The sequence below is a fragment of the Triticum urartu genome, chromosome 2A (genome assembly GCF_056163025.1).
Source record: "Triticum urartu cultivar PI428250 chromosome 2A, HENAU_Tu73, whole genome shotgun sequence".
NCBI classification, from domain to species: domain Eukaryota; kingdom Viridiplantae; phylum Streptophyta; class Magnoliopsida; order Poales; family Poaceae; genus Triticum; species Triticum urartu.
In genome coordinates, this window is record NC_141874.1 from 6,820,737 (window position 1) to 6,848,659 (window position 27,923).

The following is a 27,923-nucleotide window of genomic DNA, read 5'->3' on the forward strand; positions in this document are numbered from 1 at the left end:
AGATGCATGCAAGCCTGGTACATATCCTCTGTATGGTTCACTGCCAAATATGGCAACCAATGATTTGGAAGTATGAGTAGCTAAAATAATGTGTATATAGCTCATCAAGGAAGAACCAATAACAGAATGAACATTTATTTGACGATAGATTAGGATGAGTGGATATCATCGTTAATTGTTTAGTATACTAGTAAAGAAAATGTGAAATTTCAAATTTGGTTGATGCGAATATTTAAATTCCTTAGCTGTTGCATTCACTCTTATAGATTTGTTCATGATTGTTTTACTTTGGTTTTTTTATATTGTACTGTTTCATATCCCCCTTGCTGAATTCAATGTCAAGTAGCGAGGTTTCTGGTTCTAATGACCCAATACTTTTGGAGCGTCTTCTTCTTGATCTGCTAGATCCGTAGCTCAAGGGCATGCTCTTTTTGAGCTACATAAGGTATTTTACACCATTCCCCCGTTCCTCATCTCCTATTCAATTTGAAGTATTATTTAAAGAGTAATTTGCTCTTAAGTCCCTTCAAACTTGACTGATTATGACAACAATACTTTAGTTTGATATTGTGTTTACCATGTTTGACATGAAATAAATCATGGTGCAGCGATACACCACTCTTTTGAGTGAAAAGATTGTGAATTGCATGGTTTTGAGAATAATTGTTCTTGTCCAAAATAAATTTAGCTAGTACTAAGCACATGGAAAAATAAAATGTAAATATACATGAATACTCCCTCCAGTTCTCTATAAGTTGTAGTTTTGCTGTTACAGGTATAAGGGAGGTCTTAACTTTTAGATCTTTTTGGATACCTAAAAATAATTTTATTCTTAAAAAGCAATATAACATTGTATAATTTTTCGAGTTTTCATAAATATATTTCAATATAGACTGTTGGTCGAAGGTTTAGTTTGGGGACCATGTAGATGTCCAAAATGACAACTATTATGGAACCGAAGGGAGTACGTGCTTGAATGAATTACAAAAACAAATGCAGAAGTCCTTCTCTTTCCATGATCTTACCTTCTCACAATCATTAGTGTTGATTTGTACACCAAGGATAAATTATAACTCTTTTAGAAATGCTATTTAAGTAGTAAGATGCAAGTATATATCATCACTAGCATTATATATCATCACTGTTATTCATTCTTATTATGTCCTTTGCATTATATATCATCACTAGCATTTGGGGATAAATCTACAGGTACCGGAGACCCGCTCTTCATTGTGTCTCCATTGAACATGACATAAAAGAAGAAAGTGAAATTGTTATAAATATTCGCCTCATGGCAACACACTCTGTATAATTTTGATAAGTCTTGGCACAAATTAGCATGAAACAACAATGTAGACTCTATACATTGTTGCCGAAAATAACACATATGAACCACTCTAAAATGAATGTATTCACAAAAAAATGCCCTTTCTTTACTATAGTAAAGATAAACTAACTAATTAAAGCACCACATCAACAAGGATGCCAAAACTTAGTGAACACATGATTCCTCAAAGCGAAAGCAGAAGATGATCAAAAGACTATATTTACAAGGCCCTAAGTTCTAAAGAAACAAGGCCTTCGTAGATGCTTGTTTTCTCCATCAGAAAGGAAAAAAACCGATCCACATGTTTTAAACGATCTAAACATAGAAGTAAAAGTAGGTATAAGCCATTATTCACCACATAATCTGCAAATTGTCATGGTCTCGGTACATAAATGACATACACCTTCTGCGGTAAGAGACAAATTTCTTTAATGACACAAACAATTTTGTTATACTAACGACAAAACCGCGATAAGCACCATCCAATTAATAAAAAAGTAGTGCCCAGCACCGCAAATTACACAGATAGTTCCAAAAGCTAACGTAATTTGTTACGTTACTAATAAGAAACTTTTTCTTCTGTGACCTGTACTTGCTTTTATTATTGTTCCTTTGTGTCATAGAAAAACATAGCGTTCCTCCGTCTCCACATCCCTCCTCATCCTCTAGATCTATCTATGTCCCTGCCTTAATCTCCTTCTTTGGCGAGAGGCGGCAAAGTTGGCACCGAGGTTGTTCAAGCATCGGTGGACCAAAAGATGACATCGATGGACCAAAAGATGACATCGATGAAGCATCTCGTGCTCAACCTTTGCGACCCTACGCTACGCGAGAGATCCCTCGCAGAGCTCTCTCAGGTTCTTGTGCATCCTTCCATTTTCTCCATTAGCGCCCTCTTGAGGAAAGAGTCCCCCTTCATAAATCCCTAGTGATGTTTGTTGTGAATTCTGGCCCGGGATAGTGGAAAAATTGCGCCTTTAGGCCCAATTTTGATTGAATGCAATTTTTTTGGTTCTCTCTCGTGCTTAGTTCAAAGTAATTTCAATCAAACATGGCCTTAGACCTTAGTGATGTTGTGTGGTCTAGTGGGGTTATTTAGATCATAGTAAACTCAATCCAAACATGGCCCGGAATGCCCCCCTATGGGCGACGAGCGAACCCCGATCCCTCCCCGTTGTCCCCCCCCCCTCCCGCCACCGTCGCCGGTGTGGTCTGCCGGGCCCTGCCCGTGTGGCGCTGGCGGCAGGCTGGCTTTTAACCGCGCACGCGTAGGGGTGCATGGGGCCCCCTGACAGTGGCGGTGTGGCTCTGCCGGCGGCGGTGTGGCTTGACGGCGGCAATCCCGCGGGCCACAAGTGCCCTTGACGCGGCGGCGCGGCCGTTGGTCGCGGGCCGGTGTGGTGGCTGGCGACGCCCTTCTCGGCAGATCTGGGCCCTTTTGGGCCCCATCTGGGTTGGGGCGGGCCGGTGGTTCGGCGGTGGCGTTGCTCCCTGGTGGTGGTGAGGCGATGATGGTCTGCGGGCGGTGGCGGCTTCGTCGGCCGGCGTGCTGCAACGTGCGGGCAGGGACTGTCTGGACCCATTTGGGCCTGGCCGGGCCGTCAGGGCCTGGTAGGTCCTTGTCGTTGCGTCCGGTCAGCTTCGCGAGGGCGGTGGAGGATGTCCCCTCCCGCCGGTCGAGTTGTGGTTGCTCCCGTGGCTGTTGTCTCCTTTCCTTTCCTGTAGGTCTCGTGTTGGCGGCCCCACTGAGATGGCGATGTTGGTTCGGTGACCGTGGTGGCACATGCTGGTGGGCGGCAGGTTGGGTGGTGCACTACGGAGTGTCCGGGGTGGTAGTGGTTGTTCGGTCGGGAGAAATCCCTGGCGGCTCGTCTGGCACCGACGTGGTGACACCTACGGGCGCCACCAGGCCTTCCTGAAGGGCGTCGGGGATACCCCTTCCCCACTGCGCTGCGCGTACCAGGAGAAACCCTAGGACTTGTACGGGCAACAGCGGCGGCACCGTCGCATTCCTTCTTGAAGGTGTTGCTTGGTAGGCAACGCTTCAGAGTGCTAGGAACGTGGTGGAACTTCTCCGGAGGGTGCACCGGTTGCCGGTCTTCTTTTCTTCGTTGATCTGCCGGTGTCAGCATTTGTTTCTCTTTCCTTTATCTTGTTTTTCCTTTTGGGTTTGTCTGTGCTGTGCCCCAGTGAGCTGGATGTATTGGATGGTTGCTTTATAATATAAAGCGAGGGCAAACCCTTCATCATAATAGTTGCCAGGGATATGAACCATTCCAAAGTGGATGTTTTTTTTACTTGTAGACAATGCTGCTTTGATGAAGAGATACAACACTCTTTGTATGTTACAATCTGATTTATCAATAGTGACCGATCAATTCAGCAATGCTTCTGAACCAAACAATGGTCGATTTTATGTTCATTTATTAGTTTGCATAATCATCAAGGAAGACCCTATTTTGTTATATAATGTTGTTTCATTAAATTTTAGATGAGGGAGATGTTTCCGGATCTGGCTCCTTTGTTGTGGTACTCATTCGGCACAGTTGCTGCGTTGGTCCAGGTTTGTCATAATCATTTGCTCCTTCTATATTTGCGAATTTAGTATGAGCATGTGTGAAACCACAAAAAACAAGGTTTTGAGCCTTTTAGCCTATTTATTAAAAATAATCAGTTTGATATGGTAGTTAGTCATTCTTGGTCATATTCAGTCTTCTTGTAGTAAGTGATAGTATCATTTATTATTAAGTTCTGAATTTCCAATCTTAGTTTCTCACTGGCCTACTTGGCTACTTGAAACATAAACAGGAGATTCTTAGAATCTACCCTGCACTTTCGCCTCCAACTTTAACGTCGGCTGCATCAACCCGAGTCTGCAATGTGCTTGCACTTTTTCAGGTATGCACTTAGGAAAAAATAAAAGCATAATGGAAGAATATTTGATTTCTTGTTGCTGTCATATGATGGTTTAATGTTCGACCAAGGAGTTTTTAATGCATATTTGTTCTTAATTACCTTGAACTTCACACAATAATTTTGTAACATATTTCTTTAACCTCTTCTATTTCTATTTGTTATTGCAGTGCATTGCATCACTCCCTGAGACCAGAAGCCCTTTCATAGAAGGTAATGAGAACCACTTCACGTATTAGATTTCAATGCACTGTTGATGTGCTTTGTCAGTTATCATATGTTTTGGCTAAACACTTTTGCTAGCTACTATCTTAGTAGTTGATTTGTAATAGTTTTATATATGGCACTGTTCTCAATATGATATAGAGTCACAAAAGGTTTTTCACTTTTATAAACCCTTAGTTTTTGGATCTTTTTGTCAATGATTTGTTTTTGGCATTTCAGCTGATATTCCATTGTACCTGTACCCATTCTTGCGTACTGTCGACAAGGCCCAACCTTTTGAGCAGTTGCGGCTCGCCACTTTGGGTGTCATTGGTGCTCTAGTAAAGGTAACTCGTACTTGGAACGCTGAAAGTTTAAATTTCTTACATGGCCTGAAACTAGATAGGAAAATCCGGCTTGTTTCACATAATATGCAATGCATTTGTCAATTAACTTATGTACGTCGGCATGAATTTAAAATTGGTTTACCATCCTTGTTCTACATGGAATGGGAATAACTCAACCAACATGGAAGGGAAATATAGTTACAGACTCCCTCCGTCCGAAAATACTTGTCATCAAAATGGACAAAAAGGGGTATCTAGAACTAAAATACATCTAGATACATTTCCTTTTATTCATTTTGATGACAAGTATTTCCGGACGGAGCGAGTATTTATTTATAATTTGCAGAGAAGTTTTGTCGTAATGATTCCGAATAGTTAGTTATGTTTTTAGCACAACGCGGTGAACACATTATATCACCTTCAAATTAGCTGATACGGATATAGATAATATGGTCAGTTTGTCACCACATAATGCAGTTCCCAGCAAGCTTGAAAGGATAAACTTGTTTTGTTGCATATTATCCTCAATCTTCCCCTTCATTTTGTTCAAATACATCATAATATTTTGAAGATCTATGTTTTGTTTTATCAATATGAGTTTTGCAAATGAGATTTAGTTTTGTTTTCCTTGTGATATGTGCATGCAGGATGAGAATGCTGAAGCTGCTGAGTATTTGCTCCAACGTGAAACCATTCCTTTGTGCTTGAACATCATGGAGATGGGCAATGAGCCTTCAAAAACCGTATGTAGCTAGACACCTTTACTCTCATATAAAATATATGTTGCTTATGCTCAACGCACGATTTATTAGGAAGACTTCTCCCTGTTCTTGCCCCCACCAGGATTCCATCCCCATGGGATACAATGGCAATTGAAAAGCAGGTTTAATATAATTTCGAGTTAATAGAACAACTTTACTGATCTACAAGCAAATATGAACACATTTTGTCCAATATAGCTTTGAAGCTTAAGCCCCCCCTATTGTTTGGGCTACAGATTCAGCTGCTTTTTGTAGCAGATATACTTCCACCACGTCATCTCAACAATTATTATATGTAACATTGTTATTTTCCTTGTAGCACCTCTTTTGCTTATAATAATCCACACAAGTTAAAAATATCAGGAGCCTGTCTCTTGTTGCAGGTGAAGTTAAAGTAGAAGCAAATCCTAGAGATAAGCCCCATAACGGATGGACACTCATTTTTGCTAATTTCTATGACCATTGCCCACTCATTTTGCAGGTGTCCACTTTCATTCTCCTAAAGGTTATGCTAACCGAAGTTGGTTTGGAGCAATGTTGCGACACTCGCGGTCCTTTCTATGCTATTGCTTTTGCTTTACAAAAAAGGGTTGACTCACCAGACGAACGGCCTTCGGCAAGGTTGCTGAAGTGCATTATCCGGTGTTACCTTAGGCTATTTGATCATCGTAGGTTTGTACCTGCCGTCATTCCCATTGTTGTGATATCTTTTCACGCCTTATACTTATCAACTAGTGCCAATGTTGTTTTCTTCTTCTCTCCGATGCATGCAGGGGCCGTGCGGTGCTTAAAACAAATCTCCCCAGCGTGATACGAGATGGGACATTCAATGGCTACCTCATGGTGTGTCTTGATACTTGGGCTATAATAATGCTGCTCCCAAGATTCATTTTGGTCCACTGAAGTAGATGTCAAAAGATTGCATATATGTAATACTGACTGTATTTTCTTGCTGGAAACACAGGGGGATCCTTCAGCACAAGAATGTCTGCAGAAACTGTTGGCTGCCTTTCACGGCTGCAACGACAACGCCATCGTGCCATGAATCGCACAACGCCGTTGCGGTTTCCATTGAGACAATGAAAAAAGTATGTTGTGTTAATAAGCCTTGGGCAATCATCGGTGTTTGGAACATGTAGAGACTGTAATAAATTATAGGGGAAGGAGGAAGCCCCTATACATGACGATCCATCTCTTCTGCCGTATTTGCGCGTTAATTAAATAAATACTAGCTTCGTCATTATGGTTCCATGTTGGGGAGGTTGTTGTGTTACCGTTGGAATTATGGAACGTCAATCGAATTGAGTTGTCATGGAGATTGTTGTTGTGTTTGTTGATCATATGCTGTGCATGCATTATCTGAAATACTGGCATGTAAATACTACTCCCTCTGTAACTTAATGTAAGATGTTTTTTGACGCTGTCATGGACTCTAAAAACGTCTTATAAAAAGTTACAGAGGGAGTAGATTTTACTGAGTTTCTCCCTTCATCTCTCATGAACTGGCAATCCTAGAGAATGATATCATTATCTTCTTGTATTTGATTAGCGAGTCAGAGTGCGGTGTTTCTGCACCCAGGCGCACCGTGATTAAAAATATATAACAAAAAAGTAAATAAAAAAATCTGAACCAGAGATGTATGAATTTTTATAGGTGCTCACAATTTTTTGTTAGAGATGACATCAGAGGAGCTTGAGAAAAAACGGAGCTCGGAAAACTCGAGCAACTTTGGATTTGTTTGAAGCATCGTGGAGATTTCTTCTAGAGATGCTTTTTTTTTCTTAGGGGGTTATCTCTTGGGGCGGCAATCCATCGTGGATCCCGGGGTTTGGTAAAATCAGTAATTAAGAGGTAACCCTTTCAAAGGTCACAACCCTGAGAGCTGTGCAAATATTTTCATGGATTTTATTATACCTTTTATTTTTTGAACCGTGTGTCCAAATCACAAGCCATTTTTATTGTTGCATTTCTCACTTTGAGATCTTCGAAACCGAATAAAAAAAGAAACCGAATGAAGAAACATGAAAACAAACCGCGGTCTTCACTTTTCAGGAAGCATCGTCACCGTACCGTGAAGCACAACTTTTTTACTATCGCTTCATTCCCCCGGAAAAAAAAGGTGTGCTTCATCCGCTGGAAGGCCTTGGCCTGCTCTATTTGGGCCCCAAACCTGGTGGGGAAGGGCATAAAACGAACAGCCCATCGTCTCTCTCGCCACTTCTCCAAGCTTCCCTAAAAAAAAACAGTTCTCCAGGCGGCGGCCGCTGCTTCTCTCTCTCTCTCTCCTCCCACCGCCGGCGGCCTCGCGCTCCGCCCCCCTCCCCCGGCGGTCCCGTGAGCAGCTTGGCCCAGCACCGAGCGACGCCGAGAGCTGGCCGCGTCGGGCGCTGCTGGCATGGGGAGCAGCGGAGCAGGCGCGGCGGCGCGGATGGACCCCGAGGCGGCCACGGAGCTGGCGCGGAAGGGGGTCACCCTCCTGCTCCTCGACGTGCCCCAGCACACCGTCCTCGGCCTCGACACGCAGGTAGTACGCCAGCCCTCTCCACCCCCACCCACCCCCAACCGGCGGCTACAGCTTCAGTTCTGAGATTGGTTTTCCCTGCTGCTGATTCAGGTGTTCTCGGTCGGCCCCAGGTTCAGAGGGATCAAGATGGTGCCCCCAGGCCCGCATTTCCTCCACTACTGCTCCCCCAGCAGGTACCAAGCAGCATGCTTGAGCAATAGCACACCCAATCCTCTTCTTCTTTTGTAGTACTACTGATGATTTGATGCGCTGTCTGAGGAATTTCTTACTGCTGCACAAGCATTAGTGATTTAACTGAGTAATCTAGAGTTGATGCAAACCCGCTGTACTGACTGACACATTCATGCCAGAGTGGATACAAACTTGCTTTATGGGGAATACATGCTAGATTAGCAACATTATGCTGCCTTGCAATTCTTCCTCTTCTATTTAATTCCTTCAAAACCTGCTTCTGTGACATCCTGAAAACGGTTGCCCACTGTGTTAGATTGTCAAAGTTCATGTGCCTAATTTGTTCATTTCGCTCGCATTTCCACATGTTCTAATGGTTAACGTTGTTTAGTTATGGCTGATACCATTATGCCATGTAATACTCCATACTGACCGTTCCTCCACTATCTGGCATCCTTTTAGGCACGGGAATGAGTTCGCGCCGACAGTCGGATTCTTTCTTACTACTCACCCATCTCAGGTACCCCCCCCCCCCCCCCCCCCCTGTTCCGAAGCAAATTCATCGCGTTTGAAGGACTCTGAATGAGTGCATATCATGTTTTGAGTTTTTGACGGTTCTTTGTACTGAACCAGAAACATTCAGAGGCACTATGTATTAACCATTAAGTTATTAGATCAATGGCTCACATTAGTTTCTTATCTGGTTTAGCCGTTTAGGTAGGGAAAAGTAAACATGCCAAATCCATGTAAAACCTCTACTTTCTAGACTAGTCTCATATCTTATAGATTTCTGCACTTTATCTGTCCCTTCTATTGTGTGCTACAGCTAGTTTTGCCATTTCTTTTCTTGTAGCACATGGCCGGATTCCAGAACTGATGCTATAACTTTCTAAACTACAGTTGCATTTATATCTGAATCTGAATCAGATAACTCACGATGCTCATGTTTATTTATGTATCGAGCTTCACATTTCCTGTCTATAGAGTGGTGGGTGAAAAATAGTTAGGAAAACAATGCACTTGGAAGATGTACTATACTTGGAAAGAAGAACCAAACAAAGATTTCATACTGTGTTGGAAATTTCGAGCAGTCTTAGCTGTCAGAATTCTAATAATTACACACAATTGCTTGTTTTATATGTACTCATCTCCTGCCTGATATTTCCAGGTGGTCGTTCGAAGATGGCATGCTCAAGAGGAGAGATTAGTGACACTATCAGAAGAGGAGGTGACATGTTTGATTATATTAGAATTCTTAATATATAGTTCTCTTGCCTTCTTATACATAGTACGTCACTTGGACTATACTGCTACTGGATGAGACGGTAACCAGTGTTAAAGGCAATATTGCGTTAGGATAAGCATATTGCATTTTGCAGAATATCAGTATGGCAGTTTCAGTCCCCTCAGTTGTTGTAAATCTTGTATTTGCGCCATGCCCTGTAACTGTAAAACTCTAGGTATCACACTATTCAATAAGCCATGTAAATTTTGAAGCATTTAGGCATGGAACCTTACAGATAACTGGTTCAGTTGATAATAAAAGCCGACGATGCATTGCCCCAATTGGATTAGTACTACTCCCTCCGTCCCGAAATACTTGTCGGAGGAATGGATGTATCTAGACGTATTTTAGTTCTAGATACATCCATTTTTATGCATTTCTCCGACAAGTATTTCCGGATGGAGGGAGTAGATGTAAATGCCCAATCTACTGGATCTGCACCAGATGATAATTTGATATGACAGACCATAAAATGCACCTAAGTTATATTCAACTTGTCTTGCTTGCAGCTGTTGTATAATCAATATATGAAATATGGAATACATAAACTGTGTCTGTCTGGTGTGTCAAAATTGCAGCATGTTCGACATAATTGACCTTCTGGTTATTGACTGTCATAACATAACAAAACCTCAAACTAGGGATGCATGTGGTTAATTTATCTGGGCAATGATACTAAAGTTTGTTTTCTGGTAGGAAATCAGATACTCTGAAGCAGTAAAACGTTTCGAGTTCGATGATCAGCTTGGACCATACAATTTGGACTCTTTTGGTGATTGGAAACAACTTTCAAACTACTTGTCACAAAGTGTAATCGAACGCCTTGGTAAGCCTGATGCATTCTCTATTTTTCTTGTACCCTTAATAGTTATGGGGCAGCCCTTATTTATGACATTTTTGATATAACTGACTAAGGAACTAGTGATTATGTGTGTGTTTGATTTGTGCAGAGCCAATTGGTGGAGAAATTACAATTGCGTTGGAGACATCATGGATGGATAGAGCTCCCCAAACAGAGATGGAGAGACGATTGATGGAACAACTTAGAGAAGACAAATTTGCAAAGAAAGCCCCCACACAGCCTGAGCGTAGAGGATGCTACTACACAACTATCCCTGCTTCTGTTAAACACAAGAACATTTCTGCAGATGAGCTGACTTTGCTGAATTTGGACAGAGTAATGTTCTTATTATATTATTTGTTACCATACTTTTGGGACAGCTAATCTTATCAACGTGTACCTGGTTTTCATATCTTCCTTTTCCCACAATCAATTTCCTGCAGCAATAGCTTGTCTGAAGTGAACACATCTTTATTACAATTTGAATACTGAAATGTTTGGCGCTGTATGTGGACACAACAAGCTGAATTTGAATAGTACAAAGCCACAATTGTAGTTAGCACATTGACAAACAGCCATGGGAGAACATTAGTTTGCTGCATTTTGTCCATTCAATACAATGCCATCATTTGTACTATAATCTGCAAATAGGCACATAGCTTGCTGCTACTAGTGTTTTGCTCAAATTAATTCCTCTTATAGGTTCCCATGTTTAGAAATTCCCATGTGCAGAAAACACCGAGTTGACAAGCTATACCTATATTTGTTGACAAGTCTGTTGTACTTCTCATCTCAGACGAGCTTGCTGGAGACTGTCCTGGCCAAAAATTATCAAGGCCAAGAAGATTTACTCTTGGGGGAGCTGCAGTTCTCTTTCATAGCGTTTATGGTACTGCAGGCAAAACTAAACAAATGTTTTTAACACGTCTTATTTGTTATATGGCTCTATTCTCTAATGTATTCGAGTTGTGTAGATGGGACAGTCGCTGGAGGCGTTTATGCAGTGGAAAGCATTGGTCAGTCTTCTTTTGAGCTGCAGTGAAGCTGTAAGCCCTAATATTTGTTATCTCATGCATCATCATTACTCTTGCTCCTTAAATATTGATGGTTAAAATGTATACATCCATCTCCCCTGTCGTATTACTATTTAGGGTTTGGAAAATCATATGGAACTAGTTGGTTACCCAAATGACCCTCGCTCGCTTTTCAGAACCCTGGCCCATTTCAGCCCTCAAATGACCCCTTTTGGCTCCTTCTGTTCGAAGCATTGTATATTATTTATTCCTTTTGATCCCAAAGAAGGTTGGAAGCTGATGAACAAATTGCAAGCCTGAGAGATTAAACCAAGTTTTAGGGTGACAAATTGAAATTGACCAGGTTCTGGTATACAGCCCCATAACAATTTGTCAAACTGGCAGTATTCTGGTCAAGAAGCAATCTTACCTAAATATCTTCATAGTTGAACTGCTAAATACAGTGACATCATTATTTTGTTGGGCCTAGCCCAAATGCTCTTTTGGTCCCTGCCTTGGTTCTCTCTTTTCTGATCCAAAGCGATTATATTCTTAATTAATTCTTTGTCTCTTTCTCCCTGGCAGCCACTTCATACAAGAACACAAATGTTTGTAAAGGTATTATGTGACTGTATTTGTTGTTTACTTTTGTACCTGAGGCATTTTTTTTGTTGAATTCGTTAGGCAATGCGGTTGAACCGTAAGGACTAAAAGGAGTTCTGTATGTCCTGTTTTGTTGTGTGCAGTTTATAAGGGTTATTTACTATCAATTCAAGCATGGCTTTCAACGTACACATGATTCCAGAAGTAGTGACGACAAGGGCAACTCTTTGTTTCTGGATGAAGCATGGTTCTCAAGAGACATATTTCTTTACCGGCTTTCCAAGGTATGTTATAATCTTTATGGACAGTGCTGTTAGTAACGATATGTAGTTGTATGCACCTCTGAAGACAGATATTCAATGTCATTGCACTGTGAAATTAGTTTCCCTGATACATCAGATTATCAGTTCCATGACTTTGTTTTCTTGTCCTCCATTGATACTGTTATGAAGAGGGAAAGTAATTTCTCAGTAAAGATCCTGTCCAGTTTGTCATTCTTATTGTATTCATAAGGCAACACCTTTCGGCCCCGAGATATGTAATTATGTAAACTACAAGAAGTGTTGAACTGCTGGAACACTGGAAAGTAAAAAATAAGTTAACTCCGCTCAGATAAATGTAGCTGGGTAAACACTTTTTTCAGCTATATCACTTTCATGGTCTACATTGGAATGGTTGTAGTATTTCATCATATACCATGCTTATGTTTTTTTTGTGGAACAGCGCACCAGGCAAATGGATGCTTTATCCTCTTGCTCTAGTTTCTGTTTGTATTTGTTCCTGTTCAGTGCTTAAAACGGCTCATATACCGAGACGTATCATACACATAATAAACAAGACAGCAGTATTAATTTTGTTCCCCGTACTTTCTGAAATTGTGACTGGAAGATCAGAGTTACTTGCATATACTTTCAAAATATGTTTGATATCTTGTATTTGAATTTTCTTGTATGCAAAATAATTTATTTCTTTCAAATGCTCTTGTCAGGATTTCTTGACGGTAATATTTGAAGCTCAAGTCGTGGATGGAGACCTTCTGTCATGGGTTAGCATTCTCGAATCTTCTTCTCTCTGTCTGTCTGATCTTTTAGCTGTTTGTTACGTGTACCCTGGCAGCATAAGCGCGGCCATGCCCTTCCTGTTTTGTGCTATCTGACTAGCCCATGCATGAATTGCGATTTTGGCTATTTAAGGCACTGGATTATCATCCGCAGATAACGAATTTTTGGATTAGTAAATAGGAAATCAATGGCAACATCGCTGAACACGCTAGAGTACAGAGCAAACGAAATACACATCAGCTGAGTAGCTTAACTTCCACTGCTGAAAAATTGTGCACTTTGTGGAAAAATTGTAAGAACGTGGGTCATTGTAATATCTTTCCTTCACATCCAGGCTAGGAAACTTAAGACGCTCCTGGAGACCACTTTTGGATGGAATCTCGAGAACAATGCGGCGAACCTTATCGATGAGGACGACGAGGTAAGGCAGCTCATGAAGAAGCCAGCAACAATATTTGTCTGCTATATATGAAAAATAGAGGACAATAAGCAACACTTATCTGCTACATTTGATTGAGATTCTTCTTGTCTTCCGAATGCAGTTTGCTCCCGTGGTCGTGGAAATGGACGGCTAGCGTGGAAACTCTAGGGAATCTTAAGATGGATGTGATGCTTGCTTATACCCTTAAGAAGATCTGCATGGGTGGGTACTTGCTTTACACTACAAGCTGGAGTATCTAGTTCCCAAAATGTTGGTTGTAAATATACACATATCTGCATCGTCCTGGTTGCATCACTAAGACAGTGACCGTATGTATGCCTCTATTTTTCATGGTTGTAAATATACACATATCTGCATCGTCCTGGTTGCATCGTCCTGGTTGAATTTCGTCGGCTTTGCAGATCATGAGCTGATTTCCGCCATCATTTTTGTCTGGATAATACGACCCCCGAGTATAATTGCGTCAGAACAAATATTTTCACACCATACTTGAAGAGAAACACCATGATTACCGTGGTTCCTCAGAAAGACGGCGATATATAATTTTGCAAAGCGAAGTAAAAATCAACTCTGTGCTGCTGCTGCGGTTTAAGCATCTCCGGCGGTAAAAATCAACGGAAACACCAGGGCTACTTGGATCCAACGAGTGAGTTGATATTCGCGGCCACTGCGCTGCGTTGGGATCCAGGACTCTCGTGAATTTCCGCGGGTAATTTACCTGCTGCCAGCTCTGCCTGCAGGAGTACCATATTTTTTTACAGTTTCGGGCCAGAGGAATTTTTACAGCTCGATGCGATGCGATGGGCACGTACTAGTACGTAGTATGTGGTTCCTTCTCGTGCATCCACATGCGGCCGCGTGATCCCATCACTTCACTTCTCGGGGTTTTAACAGTTTACTCTCACCACGGAGCATGTCTTGGCATCGATTCCATCTCCACCACTTGTTGCCACAACTTCTACCACCTCACTGAGTCTTTGTTGATGTGTGCGTTTGTGTGTGCGTTGCAGCTTATATGCAAATCTGCTGGTCATGTTCCGATCCGATTCCCTCTAGCTTTCTTTCTGTGAGAGGTGTAGCAAGTTGGGTCATCTAGCTTGTGTCTGTGTGGAGTTTCTTCCATGGGAATGCATTGCTCCCATGTGTGCCTTTCTTCCAAGCTACAAAGACAGGGCTTCTTTTATGTGCATCATTATTGTGCTGCTGAACAAGCTAGCCAGGGAGAGATCTTGCAACGTTTTTATCACTGTGTTGAAAGGGAATTCTACTGTTAAACAGACGAATGGTGCCTTCTTTCTGTATCTTGGCACAACTTGGAGATGTTCTGCTAAGTTGCTGGAACCTGGGGTGTTTCCGATGAGATTTCCTAACACCAGAGAGGTAGAAAAAGCTTGCTATAGTGACCGTATCACTATGAAACCATGTGGAACAGTAGTTAGGGTTACTAGATGGAACCATGCATGATGATGGTGCTAAAGGAATACTAGAAAAAGCTTGGGTCAAGGTGGGTGGAATCCCAACAGACAAAACATATGAGAGGAATGTGGCATTTGTAGCTTCTCTGGCAGGAGTACCACTGGAGATTGATAAGGCAACTATGCACCGTCCCGATTCTGTTAGAGTCAAATTAGGCTGTCGTAATGTTGATGAGATTATCCCAGTGGCTGAGTCAGTCCTGGGGGATCGATTTTATGATTTTACCTTCGATGTGGAGCAAGTGTTGGTGAGAGATTTTATGATAATGAATTTTTGACTAGACCGTTTAGCGAGGAGGAGGTCAAGCAAGCTTTATTCTCTATGGATAGTAACAGAGCCCATGGGCCCGATAATATCCCAGCAAAATTCTATCGATTTTGCTGGGATATCGTTAAGCAAGATATAATGAATCTATTCATAGCTTTTCATGAAGGCTCCCTAGATGTAGAGGGATTGAATTACGGGACTATTACCCTGATTCCTAAGATCAACGGAGCAAAACAAATTCAAGAGTTTCGACCCATTTGCCTGCTGCGTTGTCCTTATAAGCTTATAACAAAAGTGTTGGATAACAGAGTGGCGGTGTTTGCTGATAAACTTATCAGCAGTCACCAGAATGTTTTGTTAAAAAATGCAATATTATGGATGGGATATTGACATTGCATGAGGCATTGCATCATACTCAAGTCAATAAAAAGGTGGGGGTCGTCATTGAACTTGACTTCGAGAAGGCATATGACAAGGTTAACTGGGACTTCCTTTTGGAATGTCATAGAGTGAGAGGGTTCAACGATAAGTGGTATGATTGGATTAGTCAGATCCTTCGTAATGGCATAGTCAGTGTCAAGATAAATAATTCTGTGGGACCTTATTTTCAAAGCTGCAAGGGTGTTCGACAAGGAGATTTTATATCTCCCTTTCTCTTTAGCCAAGCAGCCGAGTGTCTTACTAAAATGATTCTTAATGCCCAAAAAATGATTTGTTCAAAGGGCTGGCAGCTGACCTAATTCCTAATGGGATTGCTATCTTGCAATATGCAGACGACACGGTCCTCTGTATAGAAGATGATATTGAAAAAGCAGTAAACCTTAAGTTTTTGTTATATCTGTTTGAGTTTATGTCTGGCTTAAAAAACAATTTTCTCAAAAGTGAGGTGTTGTGTGTGGGTGGTGATGATTCCGTCCTTCAGAAATATGCTGACTTGTTTGGGTGTCAAATAGGACATTTCCCTATGAAATACTTGGGAGTACCGGTTAGTTATTCTTCCTTGAGGAATTCTGATTGGGAATATGTTGTCGTTCGGTATCTCAAATGTTGTGACTCTTGGATTGGTAACTCTGCCTCGTCTGGTGGGAGATTGACCTTTCTTAATTCGTCCCTTTCAAGCATTGCATATTACTATATGTCGATGTTCTTGCTGTCTAAAACTTTTATTGAGAGACTAGACAAATATCGTCGTAAATTCTTTTGGTGTGGAGGGATGGGCAAAAAGCGGTATCATATGGTTAAGTGGACTCGGGTGTGCCGTTCCAAGAACAAAGGAGGTCTAGGTGTTAAAGATCTCCACAAACAGAACATTTTTCTTTTAGCTAAATGGTGGTGGAAATTGGATACAGGGGAAGGACTTTGGCAAGAAGTAGTAAGAGCAAAATACCCGAGGAATAATTCTGTTGCAAATGTTAAGACCAAATTTAGTGATTCCCCTGTGTGGAAAGCACTGCTTAAAGTGAAAGAAATTTATATGGCTGGGAGGAAAGTAAATGTCAAAAATGGTAAAATTGTCAGAGTCTGGCATGATCCTATTGGCACCCACCCTCCTTTATGTGAAGTGTATCCTGACCTGTTTAGCATTGCTAACTATCAGGATGACACGATTGCCCAATTTAAGAGCCGGGATAGTGGGGAGATCTTTAGGCGCAGATTGAATACAGATTTGAACCGTCACTATGAGGGGGTTAATGATATAGTTGATAGCCTAGAACCCGTAGCGGGCCAAGATGAGATTGTATGGGCCCTTGATTCCAAGGGCTAATACACAACTAAATATGTGTATGATTATTTAGAGAGAGGCCTGGCCAGGTGTTACTACAGATGGATCTGGAAAGCTAAATTGCCTGTCAAAATCCAGATCTTCCTCTGGCAACTCTTTCAAGATGCTATCTTGACTCGAGATGTTATGAAGCATAGAAATTGGGCTGGCAATCCTCGCTGTTCATTTTGTGATTGTAGAGAAACATATCTACATTTATTCTTTCTTTGCCCTGTGGCAAGGATAGCTTGGCGCATAGTTGCGGCTTTGCTTGGCACAGATCTTTGTCCTAACAACCTGTGTCAATTTTATTCTTGGTGCTATGCTTTCCTCCCTCAGGGGAGCGATATTTCACGATGGGCCTAGCGGCTATATGCTGGGCTATTTGGAATCGCAGAAATCAAGCTACTTTTGAGTTTAAGATGTCATCTTCTTTTGAGATTGTCTTTACTGCATGTATGCATCTATCTTACTGGGCAGGGCTTCTGAAAGGCGATGGAAGAAAGGAGCTGGATCTGCTGGGTAACGCACACGCAAGATCATGGTGATGCATAGCAACGAGAGGGGAGAGTGTCGTCCACGTACCCTCGTAGACCGTTAAGCGGAAGTGTTATGACAACGCGGTTGATGTAGTCGTACGTCTTCACGATCGACCGATCCTCGGTACTGAACGTACGACACCTCCGCATTCAGCACACGTTCAGCTCGGTGACGTTCCGCGAACTCATGATCTAGTAGAGCTCGAAGGAGAGTTTCGTAGCACGACGGCATAGTGACGATGTTGATGAAGCTATCGTCGCAGGGCTTCGCCTAAGCACCGCTACAATATGACCGAGGTGGATTATGGTGGAGGGGGCACCGCACACGGCTGGAAGAGATCAATGATCAATTTGTGTGTTCTAGGGTGCCCATGCCCCCGTATATAAAGGAGCAAGGGGGGAGGCCGGCCAGCCCTGTAGGGCGCGCCAGGAGGAGGAGTCCTCCTCCTAGTAGGAGTAGGACTCCCCTCTTTCCTACTCCTACTAGGAGGGGGGAAGGAAGGGGGGAAGGAGAAGGAAAGGGGGTTGCCGCCCCCCCTTCCTAGTCCAATTCGGACCAGAGGGGAGGGGGCGCGCGGCCTGCCCTGGCCGGCCCCTCTCTCTCTCCACTAGGGCCCAACAAGGCCCATTAACCCCCGGGGGGTTCCGGTAACCCCTCCGTCACTCCGGTAAAATCCCGATTTCATCCGGAACTCTTCCGATGTCCAAATTGAAGGAAATATGCCCTAGAGGCAATAATAAAGTTATTATTTATTTCCTTATATCATGATAAATGTTTATTATTCATGCTAGAATTGTATTAACCGGAAACATAATACATGTGTGAATACATAGACAAACAGAGTGTCACTAGTATGCCTCTACTTGACTAGCTCGTTAATCAAAGATGGTTATGTTTCCTAACCATGAACAAAGAGTTGTTATTTGATTAACGGGATCCCATCATTAGGTGAATGATCTGATTGACATGACCCATTCCATTAGCTTAGCATCCGATCGTTTAGTATGTTGCTATTGCTTTCTTCATGACTTATACATGTTCCTATGACTATGAGATTATGCAACTCCCGTTTGCCGGAGGAACACTTTGTGTGCTACCAAACGTCACAACGTAAATGGGTGATTATAAAGGTGCTCTACAGGTGTCTCCAAAGGTACATGTTGGGTTGGCGTATTTCGAGATTAGGATTTGTCACTCCGATTGTCGGAGAGGTATCTCTGGGCCCTCTCGGTAATACACATCACATAAGCCTTGCAAGCATTGCAACTAATGAGTTAGTTGTGAGATGATGTATTACAGAACGAGTAAAGAGACTTGCCGGTAACGAGATTGAACTAGGTATGGGATGTCGACGAATCTCGGGCAAGTAACATACCGATGACAAAGGGAACAACGTATGTTGTTATGCGGTCTGACCGATAAAAGATCTTCGTAGAATATGTAGGAGCCAATATGAGCATCCAGGTTCCGCTATTGGTTATTGACCGGAGACGTGTCTCGGTCATGTCTACATTGTTCTCGAACCCGTAGGGTCCGCACGCTTAAGGTTTCGATAACAGTTATATTATGAGTTTATGAGTTTTGATGTACCGAAGTTAGTTCGGAGTCCCGGATGTGATCACGGACATAACGAGGAGTCTCGAAAAATGGTCGAGACATAAAGATTGATATATTGGACGGCTATATTCGGACACCGGAAGTGTTCCGGGGAAGTTTCGGATAAAACCGGAGCACCGGGGGGTTACCGGAACCCCCCCGGGGGGGGGGGGGGGTTAATGGGCCTCATGGGCCTAAAGTGGAGAAGAGGAGGGGCTGCCAGGGCAGGCCGCGCGCCCCCTCTCCACCTAGTCTGAATTTCTCAAGGAGGGAGGGGCGGCGCCCCCCCTTTTCCTTCTCTCCTTCCCCCTCTCCTACTTGGACAAGGAAAGGGAGGGGAGTCCTACTCCCGGTAGGAGTAGGACTCCTCCTGCGAGCCTCCTACTAGGGCCGGCCACCCCCCCTTGGATCCTTTATATACGGAGGCAAGGGGCACCCCTAGACACACAAGTTGATCCACGTGATCATATTCTTAGCCGTGTGCGGTGCCCCCTTCCACCATAGTCCTCGATAATATTGTAGCGGTGCTTAGGCGAAGCCCTGCGATGGTAGTACATCAAGATCGTCACCACGCCGTCGTGCTGACGAAACTCTTCCCCGGCACTTTGCTGGATCAGAGTCCGGGGATCGTCATCAAGCTGAACGTGTGCTAGAACTCGGAGGTGCCGTAGTTTCGGTGCTTGATCGGTCGGGCCGTGGAGACGTACGACTACATCAACCAGGTTAACGCTTCCATTGTCGATCTACAAGGGTACGTAGATCACACTCTCCCCCTCTCATTGCTATGCATCAGCATGATCTTGCGTGTGCGTAGGAATTTTTTTTGAAATTACTACGAAACCCAACAGTGGCATCCGAGCCTAGGTTTTATATGTTGATGTTATATGCACGAGTAGAACACAAGTGAGTTATGGGCGATATAAGTCATACTGCTTACCAGCATGTCATACTTTGGTTCGGCGGTATTGTTGGACGAAGCGGCCCGGACCGACATTACGCGTACGCTTATGCGAGACCGGTTCTCCCGACGTGCTTTGCACATAAGTGGCTTGCGGGTGACAGTTTCTCCAACTTTAGTTGAACCGAGTGTGGCTACGCCCGGTCCTTGCGAAGGTTAAAACAGCACCAACTTGACAAACTATCGTTGTGGTCTTGATGCGTAGGTAAGATTGGTTCTTGCTTAAGCCCGTAGCAGCCACGTAAAACTTGCAACAACAAAGTAGAGGACGTCTAACTTGTTTTTGCAGGGCATGTTGTGATGTGATATGGTCAAGACATGATGCTAAATTTTATTGTATGAGATGATCATGTTTTGTAACCGAGTTATCGGCAACTGGCAGGAGCCATATGGTTGTCGCTTTATTGTATGCAATGCAATCACGCTGTAATGCTTTACTTTATCACTAAGCGGTAGCGATAGTCGTGGAAGCATAAGATTGGCGAGACGACAACGATGCTACGATGGAGATCAAGGTGTCGCGCCGGTGACGATGGTGATCACGACGGTGCTTCGAAGATGGAGATCACAAGCACAAGATGATGATGGCCATATCATATCACTTATATTGATTGCATGTGATGTTTATCTTTTATGCATCTTATCTTGCTTTGATTGACGGTAGCATTATAAGATGATCTCTCACTAATTATCAAGAAGTGTTCTCCCTGAGTATGCACCGTTGCGAAAGTTCTTCGTGCTGAGACACCACGTGATGATCGGGTGTGATAGGCTCTACGTTCAAATACAACGGGTGCAAAATAGTTGCACACGCGGAATACTCAGGTTATACTTGACGAGCCAAGCATATACAGATATGGCCTCGGAACATGGAGACCGAAAGGTCGAGCGTGAATCATATAGTAGATATGATCAACATAGTGATGTTCACCAATGAAACTACTCCATCTCACGTGATGATCGGACATGGTTTAGTTGATTTGGATCACGTAATCACTTAGAGGATTAGAGGGATGTCTATCTAAGTGGGAGTTCTTTAAGTAAATTAATTGAACCTAAATTTATCATGAAACTTAGTCCTGGTAGTATTTTGCAAATTATGTTGTAGATCAATAGCTCGCATTGTTGCTTTCCTGTGTTTATTTTGATATGTTCCTAGAGAAAATTGTGTTGAAAGATTTTAGTAGCAATAATGCGGATTGGATCCGTGATCTGAGGTTTATCCTCATTGCTGCACAGAAGAATTATGTCCTTGATGCACCGCTAGGTGACGGACCTATTGCAGGAGCAGATGCAGACGTTATGAACGTTTGGCTAGCTCAATATGATGACTACTTGATAGTTTAGTGCACCATGCTTAATGGCTTAGAATCGGGACTTCAAAGACGTTTTGAACGTCATGGAGCATATGAGATGTTCCAGGAGTTGAAGTTAATATTTCAAGCAAATACCCGAGTTGAGAGATATGAAGTCTCCAACAAGTTCTATAGCTAAAAGATGGAGGAGAATCGCTCAACTAGTGAGCATGTGCTCAGATTGTCTGAGTACTACAATCGCTTGAATCAAGTGGGAGTTAATCTTCCAGATAAGATAGTGATTGACAGAATTCTCTAGTCACCATCACCAAGTTAGTAGAACTTCGTGATGAACTATAATATGCAAGGGATAACGGAAACGATTCCCAAGCTCTTCGTAATGCGGAAATTGACGAAGGTAGAAATCGAGAAAAACATCAAGTGTTGATGGTAGACAAGACCACTAGTTTCAAGAAAAGGGCAGAGGGAAGAAGGGGAACTTAAAGAAGAACATCAAGCAAGTTGCTGTTCAAGTGAAGAAGCCCAAGTCTGGTCCTAAGCCTGAGACTAAATGTTTCTACTGCAAAGGGACTGGTCACTGGAAGCGGAACTACCCCAAGTGATTGGCAGATAAGAAGGATGGAAAAGTGAACATAAGTATATTTGATATACATGTTATTGATGTGTACTTTACTAGTGTTTATAGCAACCCCTCAGTATTTGATACTAGTTCACTTGCTAAGATTAGTAACTCGAAACGGGAGTTGCAGAATAAACAGAGACTAGTTAAGGGTGAAGTGACGATGTGTGTTGGAAGTGGTTCCAAGATTGACATGATCATCATCGCACACTCCCTATACTTTTGGAATTAGTGTTGAACCTGAATAAGTGTTATTTGGTGTTTGCGTTGAGCATGAATATGATTTGATCATGTTTATTGTAATACGGTTATTCATTTAAGTAAGAGAATAAATTGTTGTTCTGTTTACATGAATAAAACCTTATATGGTTACACATCCAATGAAAATAGTTCGTTGGATCTCGATCTTAGTGATACACATAATCATAATATTGAAACCAAAAGATGCAAAGTTAATAATGATAGTGCAACTTATTTGTGGCACTGCCGTTTAGGTCATATTGGTGTAAAGCGCATGAAGAAACTCCATGCTAATGGATTTTTGGAATCACTTGATTATGAATCAGTTGATGCTTGCGAACCATGCCTCATGGGCAAGATGACTAAAACGCCGTTCTCCGGAACTATGGAGCGAGCAACTGACTTATTGGAAATAATACATACTGATGTATGAGATCCGATGAGTGTTAAGGCTCGTGGCGGGTATCATTATTTTCTGACCTTCACAGATGATTTGAGCAGATATGGGTATATCTACTTAATGAAACACAAGTCTGAAATATTTGAAAAGTTCAAAGAATTTCAGAGTGAAGTGGAGAATCATCGTAACAAGAAAATAAAAGTTTCTACGATATGATCGCAGAGGTAAAATATTTGAGTTACGAGTCTGGCCTTCAGTTAAAACAATGTGAAATAGTTTCACTACTCACGCCACCTGGAACACCACAGCATAATGGTGTGTCCGAACATCATAACCGTACTTTATTAGATATGGTGCGATCTATGATGTCTCTTACCGATCTACCACTACCGTTTTGGGGTTATGCATTAAAGACAGCTGCATTCACGTTTAAAAGGGCACCATCTAAGTCCGTTGAGACGACACAATCTGAACTGTGGTTTGGCAAGAAACCAAAGTTGTCGTTTCTTAAAGTTTGGGATTGTGATGCTTATATGAAAAAGTTTCATCCTGATAAGCTCAAACCCAAATCGGAGAAATATGTCTTCATAGGATACCCAAAGGAGACTATTGGGTACATCTTCTATCACAGATCCGAAGGCAAGACATTCGTTGCTAAGAATGGATCCTTTCTAGAGAAGGAGTTTCTCTTGAAAGAAGTGAGTGGGAGGAAAGTAGAACTTGATAAGGTAATTGTACCTTCTCCCTTATTGAAAAGTAGTTCATCACAAGAAATCTGTTCCTGTGACTACTACACCAATTAGTGAAGAAGACTAATGATGATGATCATGTAACTTCAGATCAAGTTAATACCGAATATCATAGGTAAACCAGAGTGAGATCCGCACCAAAGTGGTACGGTAATCCTGTTCTGGAAGTCATGTTACTAGACCATGACGAACTTGCGAACTATGAGGAAGCGATGATGAGCCTAGATTCAGCGAAATGGCTTGAGGCCATGAAATCTGAGATGAGATCCATGTATGAGAACAAAGTATGGACTTTGATTGACTTGCCCAATGATCGGCGAGCCATTGAGATTAAATGGATCTTCAAGAGGAAGACGGACGCTGATAGTAGTGTTACTATCTACAAAGCTAGAATTGTCGCAAAAAGGTTTTCGACAAGTTCAAGGTGTTGACTATGATGAGAGTTTCTCACTCGTATCTATGCTTAAGTCTGTCCGAATCATGTTAGCAATTGCCGCATTTTATGAAATCCAGCAAATGGATGTCAAAACTGCATTCCTGAATGGATTTCTGGAAGAAGAGTTGTATATGATGCAGCCGGAAGGTTTTGTCGATCCAAAAGGAGCTAACAAAGTGTGCAAGCTCCAGTGATCCATTTATGGACTGGTGCAAGCCTCTCGGAGTTGGAATAAACGCTTTGATAATATGATCAAAGCATATAGTTTTATACAGACTTGCAGTGAAGCTTGTATTTACAAGAAAGTGAGTGGGAGCACTACAGCATTTCTGATAAGTATATGTGAATGACATATTGTTGATCGGAAATAATGTAGAATTATTCTGCAAAGCATAAAGGAGTGTTTTTAAAGAAGTTTTTCAAAGAAAGACCTCGGTGAAGCTGCTTACATATTAAGCATCAAAATCTATAGAGATAGATCAAGATGCTTGATAAGTTTTTTCAATGAGTACATACCTTGACAATATTTTGAAGTAGTTCAAAAATGGAACAGTCAAAGAAAGAGTTCTTGGCTGTGTTACAAGGTATGAAATTGAGTAAGACTCAAAGCCCGACCACGGCAGAAGATAGAAAGAGAATGAAAGTCATTCCCTATGCCTCAGCCATAGGTTCTGTAAAGTATGCCATGATGTGTACCAGATCTATTGTATACCCTACACTGTGTTAAGCAAGGGAGTACAATAGTGATCTAAGAGTAGATCACTAGACATTGATCAAAATTATCCTTAGTGGAATAAGGAAATATTTCTCGATTATGGAGGTGACAAAAGGTTCGTCGTAAAAAGTTACGTCGATGCAAGTTTTGACACAGATCTGGATGACTCTAAGTCTCGATCTAGATACATATTGAAAGTGGGAGCAATTAGCTAGAGTAGCTCTGTGCAGAGCATTGTAGACATAGAATTCGCAAAATACTTATGGATCTGTATGTGATAGACCCGTTGACTAAAATTATCTCACAAGCAAAACATGATCACACCTTAGTACTCTTTGGGTGTTAATCACATAAATGATGTGAACTAGATTATTGACTCTAGTAAACCCTTTGGGTATAGGTCACATGACGATGTGAACTATGGGTGTTAATCACATGGTGATGTGAACTCTTAGTGTTGAATCACATGGCGATGTGAACTAGATTATTGACTCTAGTGCAAGTGGGAGACTGAAGGAAATATGCCCTAGAGGCAATAATAAAGTTATTATTTATTTCCTTATATCATGATAAATGTTTATTATTCATGCTAGAATTGTATTAACCGGAAACATAATACATGTGTGAATACATAGACAAACAGAGTGTCACTAGTATGCCTCTACTTGACTAGCTCGTTAATCAAAGATGGTTATGTTTCCTAACCATGAACAAAGAGTTGTTATTTGATTAACGGGATCACATCATTAGGTGAATGATCTGATTGACATGACCCATTCCATTAGCTTAGCATCCGATCGTTTAGTATGTTGCTATTGCTTTCTTCATGACTTATACATGTTCCTATGACTATGAGATTATGCAACTCCCGTTTGCCGGAGGAACACTTTGTGTGCTACCAGACGTCACAACGTAAATGGGTGATTATAAAGGTGCTCTAGAGGTGTCTCCAAAGGTACATGTTGGGTTGGCGTATTTCGAGATTAGGATTTGTCACTCCGATTGTCGGAGAGGTATCTCTGGGCCCTCTCGGTAATACACATCACATAAGCCTTGCAAGCATTGCAACTAATGAGTTAGTTGTGAGATGATGTATTACGGAACGAGTAAAGAGACTTGCCGGTAACGAGATTGAACTAGGTATGGGATATCGACGATCGAATCTCGGGCAAGTAACATACCGATGACAAAGGGAACAACGTATGTTGTTATGCGGTCTGACCGATAAAAGATCTTCGTAGAATATGTAGGAGCCAATATGAGCATCCAAGTTCCACTATTGGTTATTGACCGTAGACGTGTCTCGGTCATGTCTACATTGTTCTCGAACCCGTAGGGTCCGCACGCTTAAGGTTTCGATGACAGTTATATTATGAGTTTATGAGTTTTGATGTACCGAAGTTAGTTCGGAGTCCTGGATGTGATCACAGACATAACGAGGAGTCTCGAAATGGTCGAGACATAAAGATTGATATATTGGACGGCTATATTCGGACACCGGAAGTGTTCCGGGGAAGTTTCGGATAAAACCGGAGCACCGGGGGGTTACCGGAACCCCCCGGGGGGTTAATGGGCCTCATGGGCCTAAAGTGGAGAAGAGGAGGGGCTGCCAGGGCAGGCCGCGCGCCCCCTCTCCCCCTAGTCCGAATTGGACAAGGAGGGAGGGACGGCGCCCCCCCTTTTCCTTCTCTCCTTCCCCCTCTCCTACTTGGACAAGGAAAGGGAGGGGAGTCCTACTCCCGGTAGGAGTAGGACTCCTCCTGCGCGCCTCCTACTAGGGCCGGCCGCACCCCCCCTTGGGTCCTTTATACACGGAGGCAAGGGGCACCCCTAGACACACAAGTTGATCCACGTGATCATATTCTTAGCCGTGTGCGGTGCCCCCTTCCACCATAGTCCTCGATAATATTGTAGCGGTGCTTAGGCGAAGCCCTGCGACGGTAGTACATCAAGATCGTCACCACGCCGTCGTGCTGACGAAACTCTTCCCCGACACTTTGCTGGATCGGAGTCCGGGGATCGTCATCGAGCTGAACGTGTGCTAGAACTCGGAGGTGCCGTAGTTTCGGTGCTTGATCGGTCGGGCCGTGGAGACGTACGACTACATCAACCAAGTTAACGCTTCCGTTGTCGATCTACAAGGGTACGTAGATCACACTCTCCCCCTCTCGTTGCTATGCATCACCATGATCTTGCGTGTGCGTAGGATTTTTTTTGAAATTACTACAAAACCCAACACAAATGTAGGCTTCCAATATATCAATCTTTACGTCTAGACCATTTCGAGACTCCTCGTCATGTCCATGATAATATCCGGGACTCCGAACTACATTCGGTACATCAAAACATATAAACTCATAATACCGATCATCACAGAACTTTAAGCGTGTGGACCCTACGGGTTCGAGAACTATGTAGACATGACCGAGACATGTCTCCGGTCAATAACCAATAGCGGAACCTGGATGCTCATATTGGTTCCTACATATTCTACGAAGATCTTTATCGGTCAAATCGCATAACAACATACGTTGTTCCTTTTGTCATCGGTATGTTACTTGCCCGACATTCGATCGTCGGTATCTCAATACCTAGTTCAATCTTGTTACCAGCAAGTCTCTTTACTCGTTTCGTAATGCATCATCCCGCAACTAACTCATTAGTTACATTTCTTGCAAGGCTTATAGTGATGTGCATTACTGAGAGGGCCCAGAGATACCTCTTCGATAATCAGAGTGACAAATCCTATTCTTGATCTATGCCAACTCCACGAACACCATCGGAGACACCTGTAGAGCACCTTTATAATCACCCAGTTACGTTGTGACGTTTGGTAGCACACAAAGTGTTCCTCCGATATTCGGGAGTTGCATAATCTCATAGTAATAGGAACATGTATAAGTCATGAAGAAAGCAATAGTAGTAAACTAACGGAATGGGTCAAGTCAATCACATCATTCTATAATGATGTGACCCCGTTAATCAAATGACAACTCATGTCTATGGTTAGGAAACATAACCATCATTGATTTAACGAGGTAGTCAAGTAGAGGCATACTAGTGACAATCTGTTTGTCCATGTATTCACACATGTATTATGTTTCCGGTTAATACAATTCTAGCATGAATAATAAACATTTATCATGATATGAGGAAATAAACAATAACTTTATTATTGCCTCTAGGGCATATTTCATTTAGTCTCCCACTTGCACTAGAGTCAATAATCTAGATTACACAGTAATGATTCTAACACCCATGGAGTCTTGGTGCTGATCATGTTTTGCTCGTGGAAGAGGCTTAGTCAGCGGGTCTGCAATATTCAGATCCGTATGTATCTTGCATATCTCTATGTC

At 42.4% G+C, this 27,923-nt stretch overlaps 2 protein-coding genes across 3 annotated transcripts; both read left to right on the forward strand.

The window, feature by feature from the left end:
- The first annotated feature begins 1,947 nt into the window (after positions 1–1,947).
- On the forward strand, positions 1,948–6,892 carry LOC147982772 (uncharacterized). Its single transcript, XM_087542684.1, has 9 exons — positions 1,948–2,184; positions 3,819–3,890; positions 4,136–4,225; positions 4,411–4,453; positions 4,685–4,791; positions 5,439–5,534; positions 6,034–6,224; positions 6,326–6,395; positions 6,517–6,892. Exons 1-9 carry the CDS (start codon positions 2,086–2,088, stop codon positions 6,595–6,597), a joined length of 849 nt encoding a protein of 282 aa, XP_087398810.1. The 5' UTR covers positions 1,948–2,085; the 3' UTR covers positions 6,598–6,892.
- Positions 6,893–7,758: 866 nt separating this feature from the next.
- LOC125528173 (AAR2 protein family) lies at positions 7,759–13,880 on the forward strand. 2 transcript variants are annotated; one of them, XM_087542683.1, is made up of 13 exons: positions 7,759–8,077; positions 8,168–8,250; positions 8,711–8,768; positions 9,417–9,476; positions 10,230–10,359; positions 10,484–10,710; positions 11,171–11,263; positions 11,349–11,390; positions 11,973–12,005; positions 12,134–12,274; positions 12,979–13,035; positions 13,386–13,472; positions 13,594–13,880. In XM_087542683.1, the coding sequence occupies exons 1-13, from the start codon at positions 7,949–7,951 to the stop codon at positions 13,624–13,626; spliced, it is 1,173 nt and encodes a 390-aa protein (XP_087398809.1). In that variant the 5' UTR covers positions 7,759–7,948; the 3' UTR covers positions 13,627–13,880. The 2 variants fall into 2 exon arrangements, with proteins under 2 accessions (XP_087398809.1, XP_087398808.1); XM_087542682.1 differs by having other exon boundaries at positions 7,761–8,077; positions 11,349–11,420.
- The last annotated feature ends 14,043 nt before the right edge of the window (positions 13,881–27,923 follow it).

What these genes read in the sequence shown, in the direction of transcription:
- LOC147982772 (XM_087542684.1), top strand. Translation starts at nt 2,086, where the DNA reads ATGACATCGATGGACCAAAAGATGACATCGATGAAGCATCTCGTGCTC. An exon ending in CCCTCGCAGAGCTCTCTCAG is followed by an intron (nt 2,185 to 3,818) that starts GTTCTTGTGCAT and finishes ATTAAATTTTAG; the next exon opens with ATGAGGGAGATGTTTCCGGA. An exon ending in CATTCAATGGCTACCTCATG is followed by an intron (nt 6,396 to 6,516) that starts GTGTGTCTTGAT and finishes CTGGAAACACAG; the next exon opens with GGGGATCCTTCAGCACAAGA.
- LOC125528173 (XM_087542682.1), top strand. Translation starts at nt 7,949, where the DNA reads ATGGGGAGCAGCGGAGCAGGCGCGGCGGCGCGGATGGACCCCGAGGCG. An exon ending in TCTCTTTCATAGCGTTTATG is followed by an intron (nt 11,264 to 11,348) that starts GTACTGCAGGCA and finishes CGAGTTGTGTAG; the next exon opens with ATGGGACAGTCGCTGGAGGC. An exon ending in GAACACAAATGTTTGTAAAG is followed by an intron (nt 12,006 to 12,133) that starts GTATTATGTGAC and finishes TGTTGTGTGCAG; the next exon opens with TTTATAAGGGTTATTTACTA.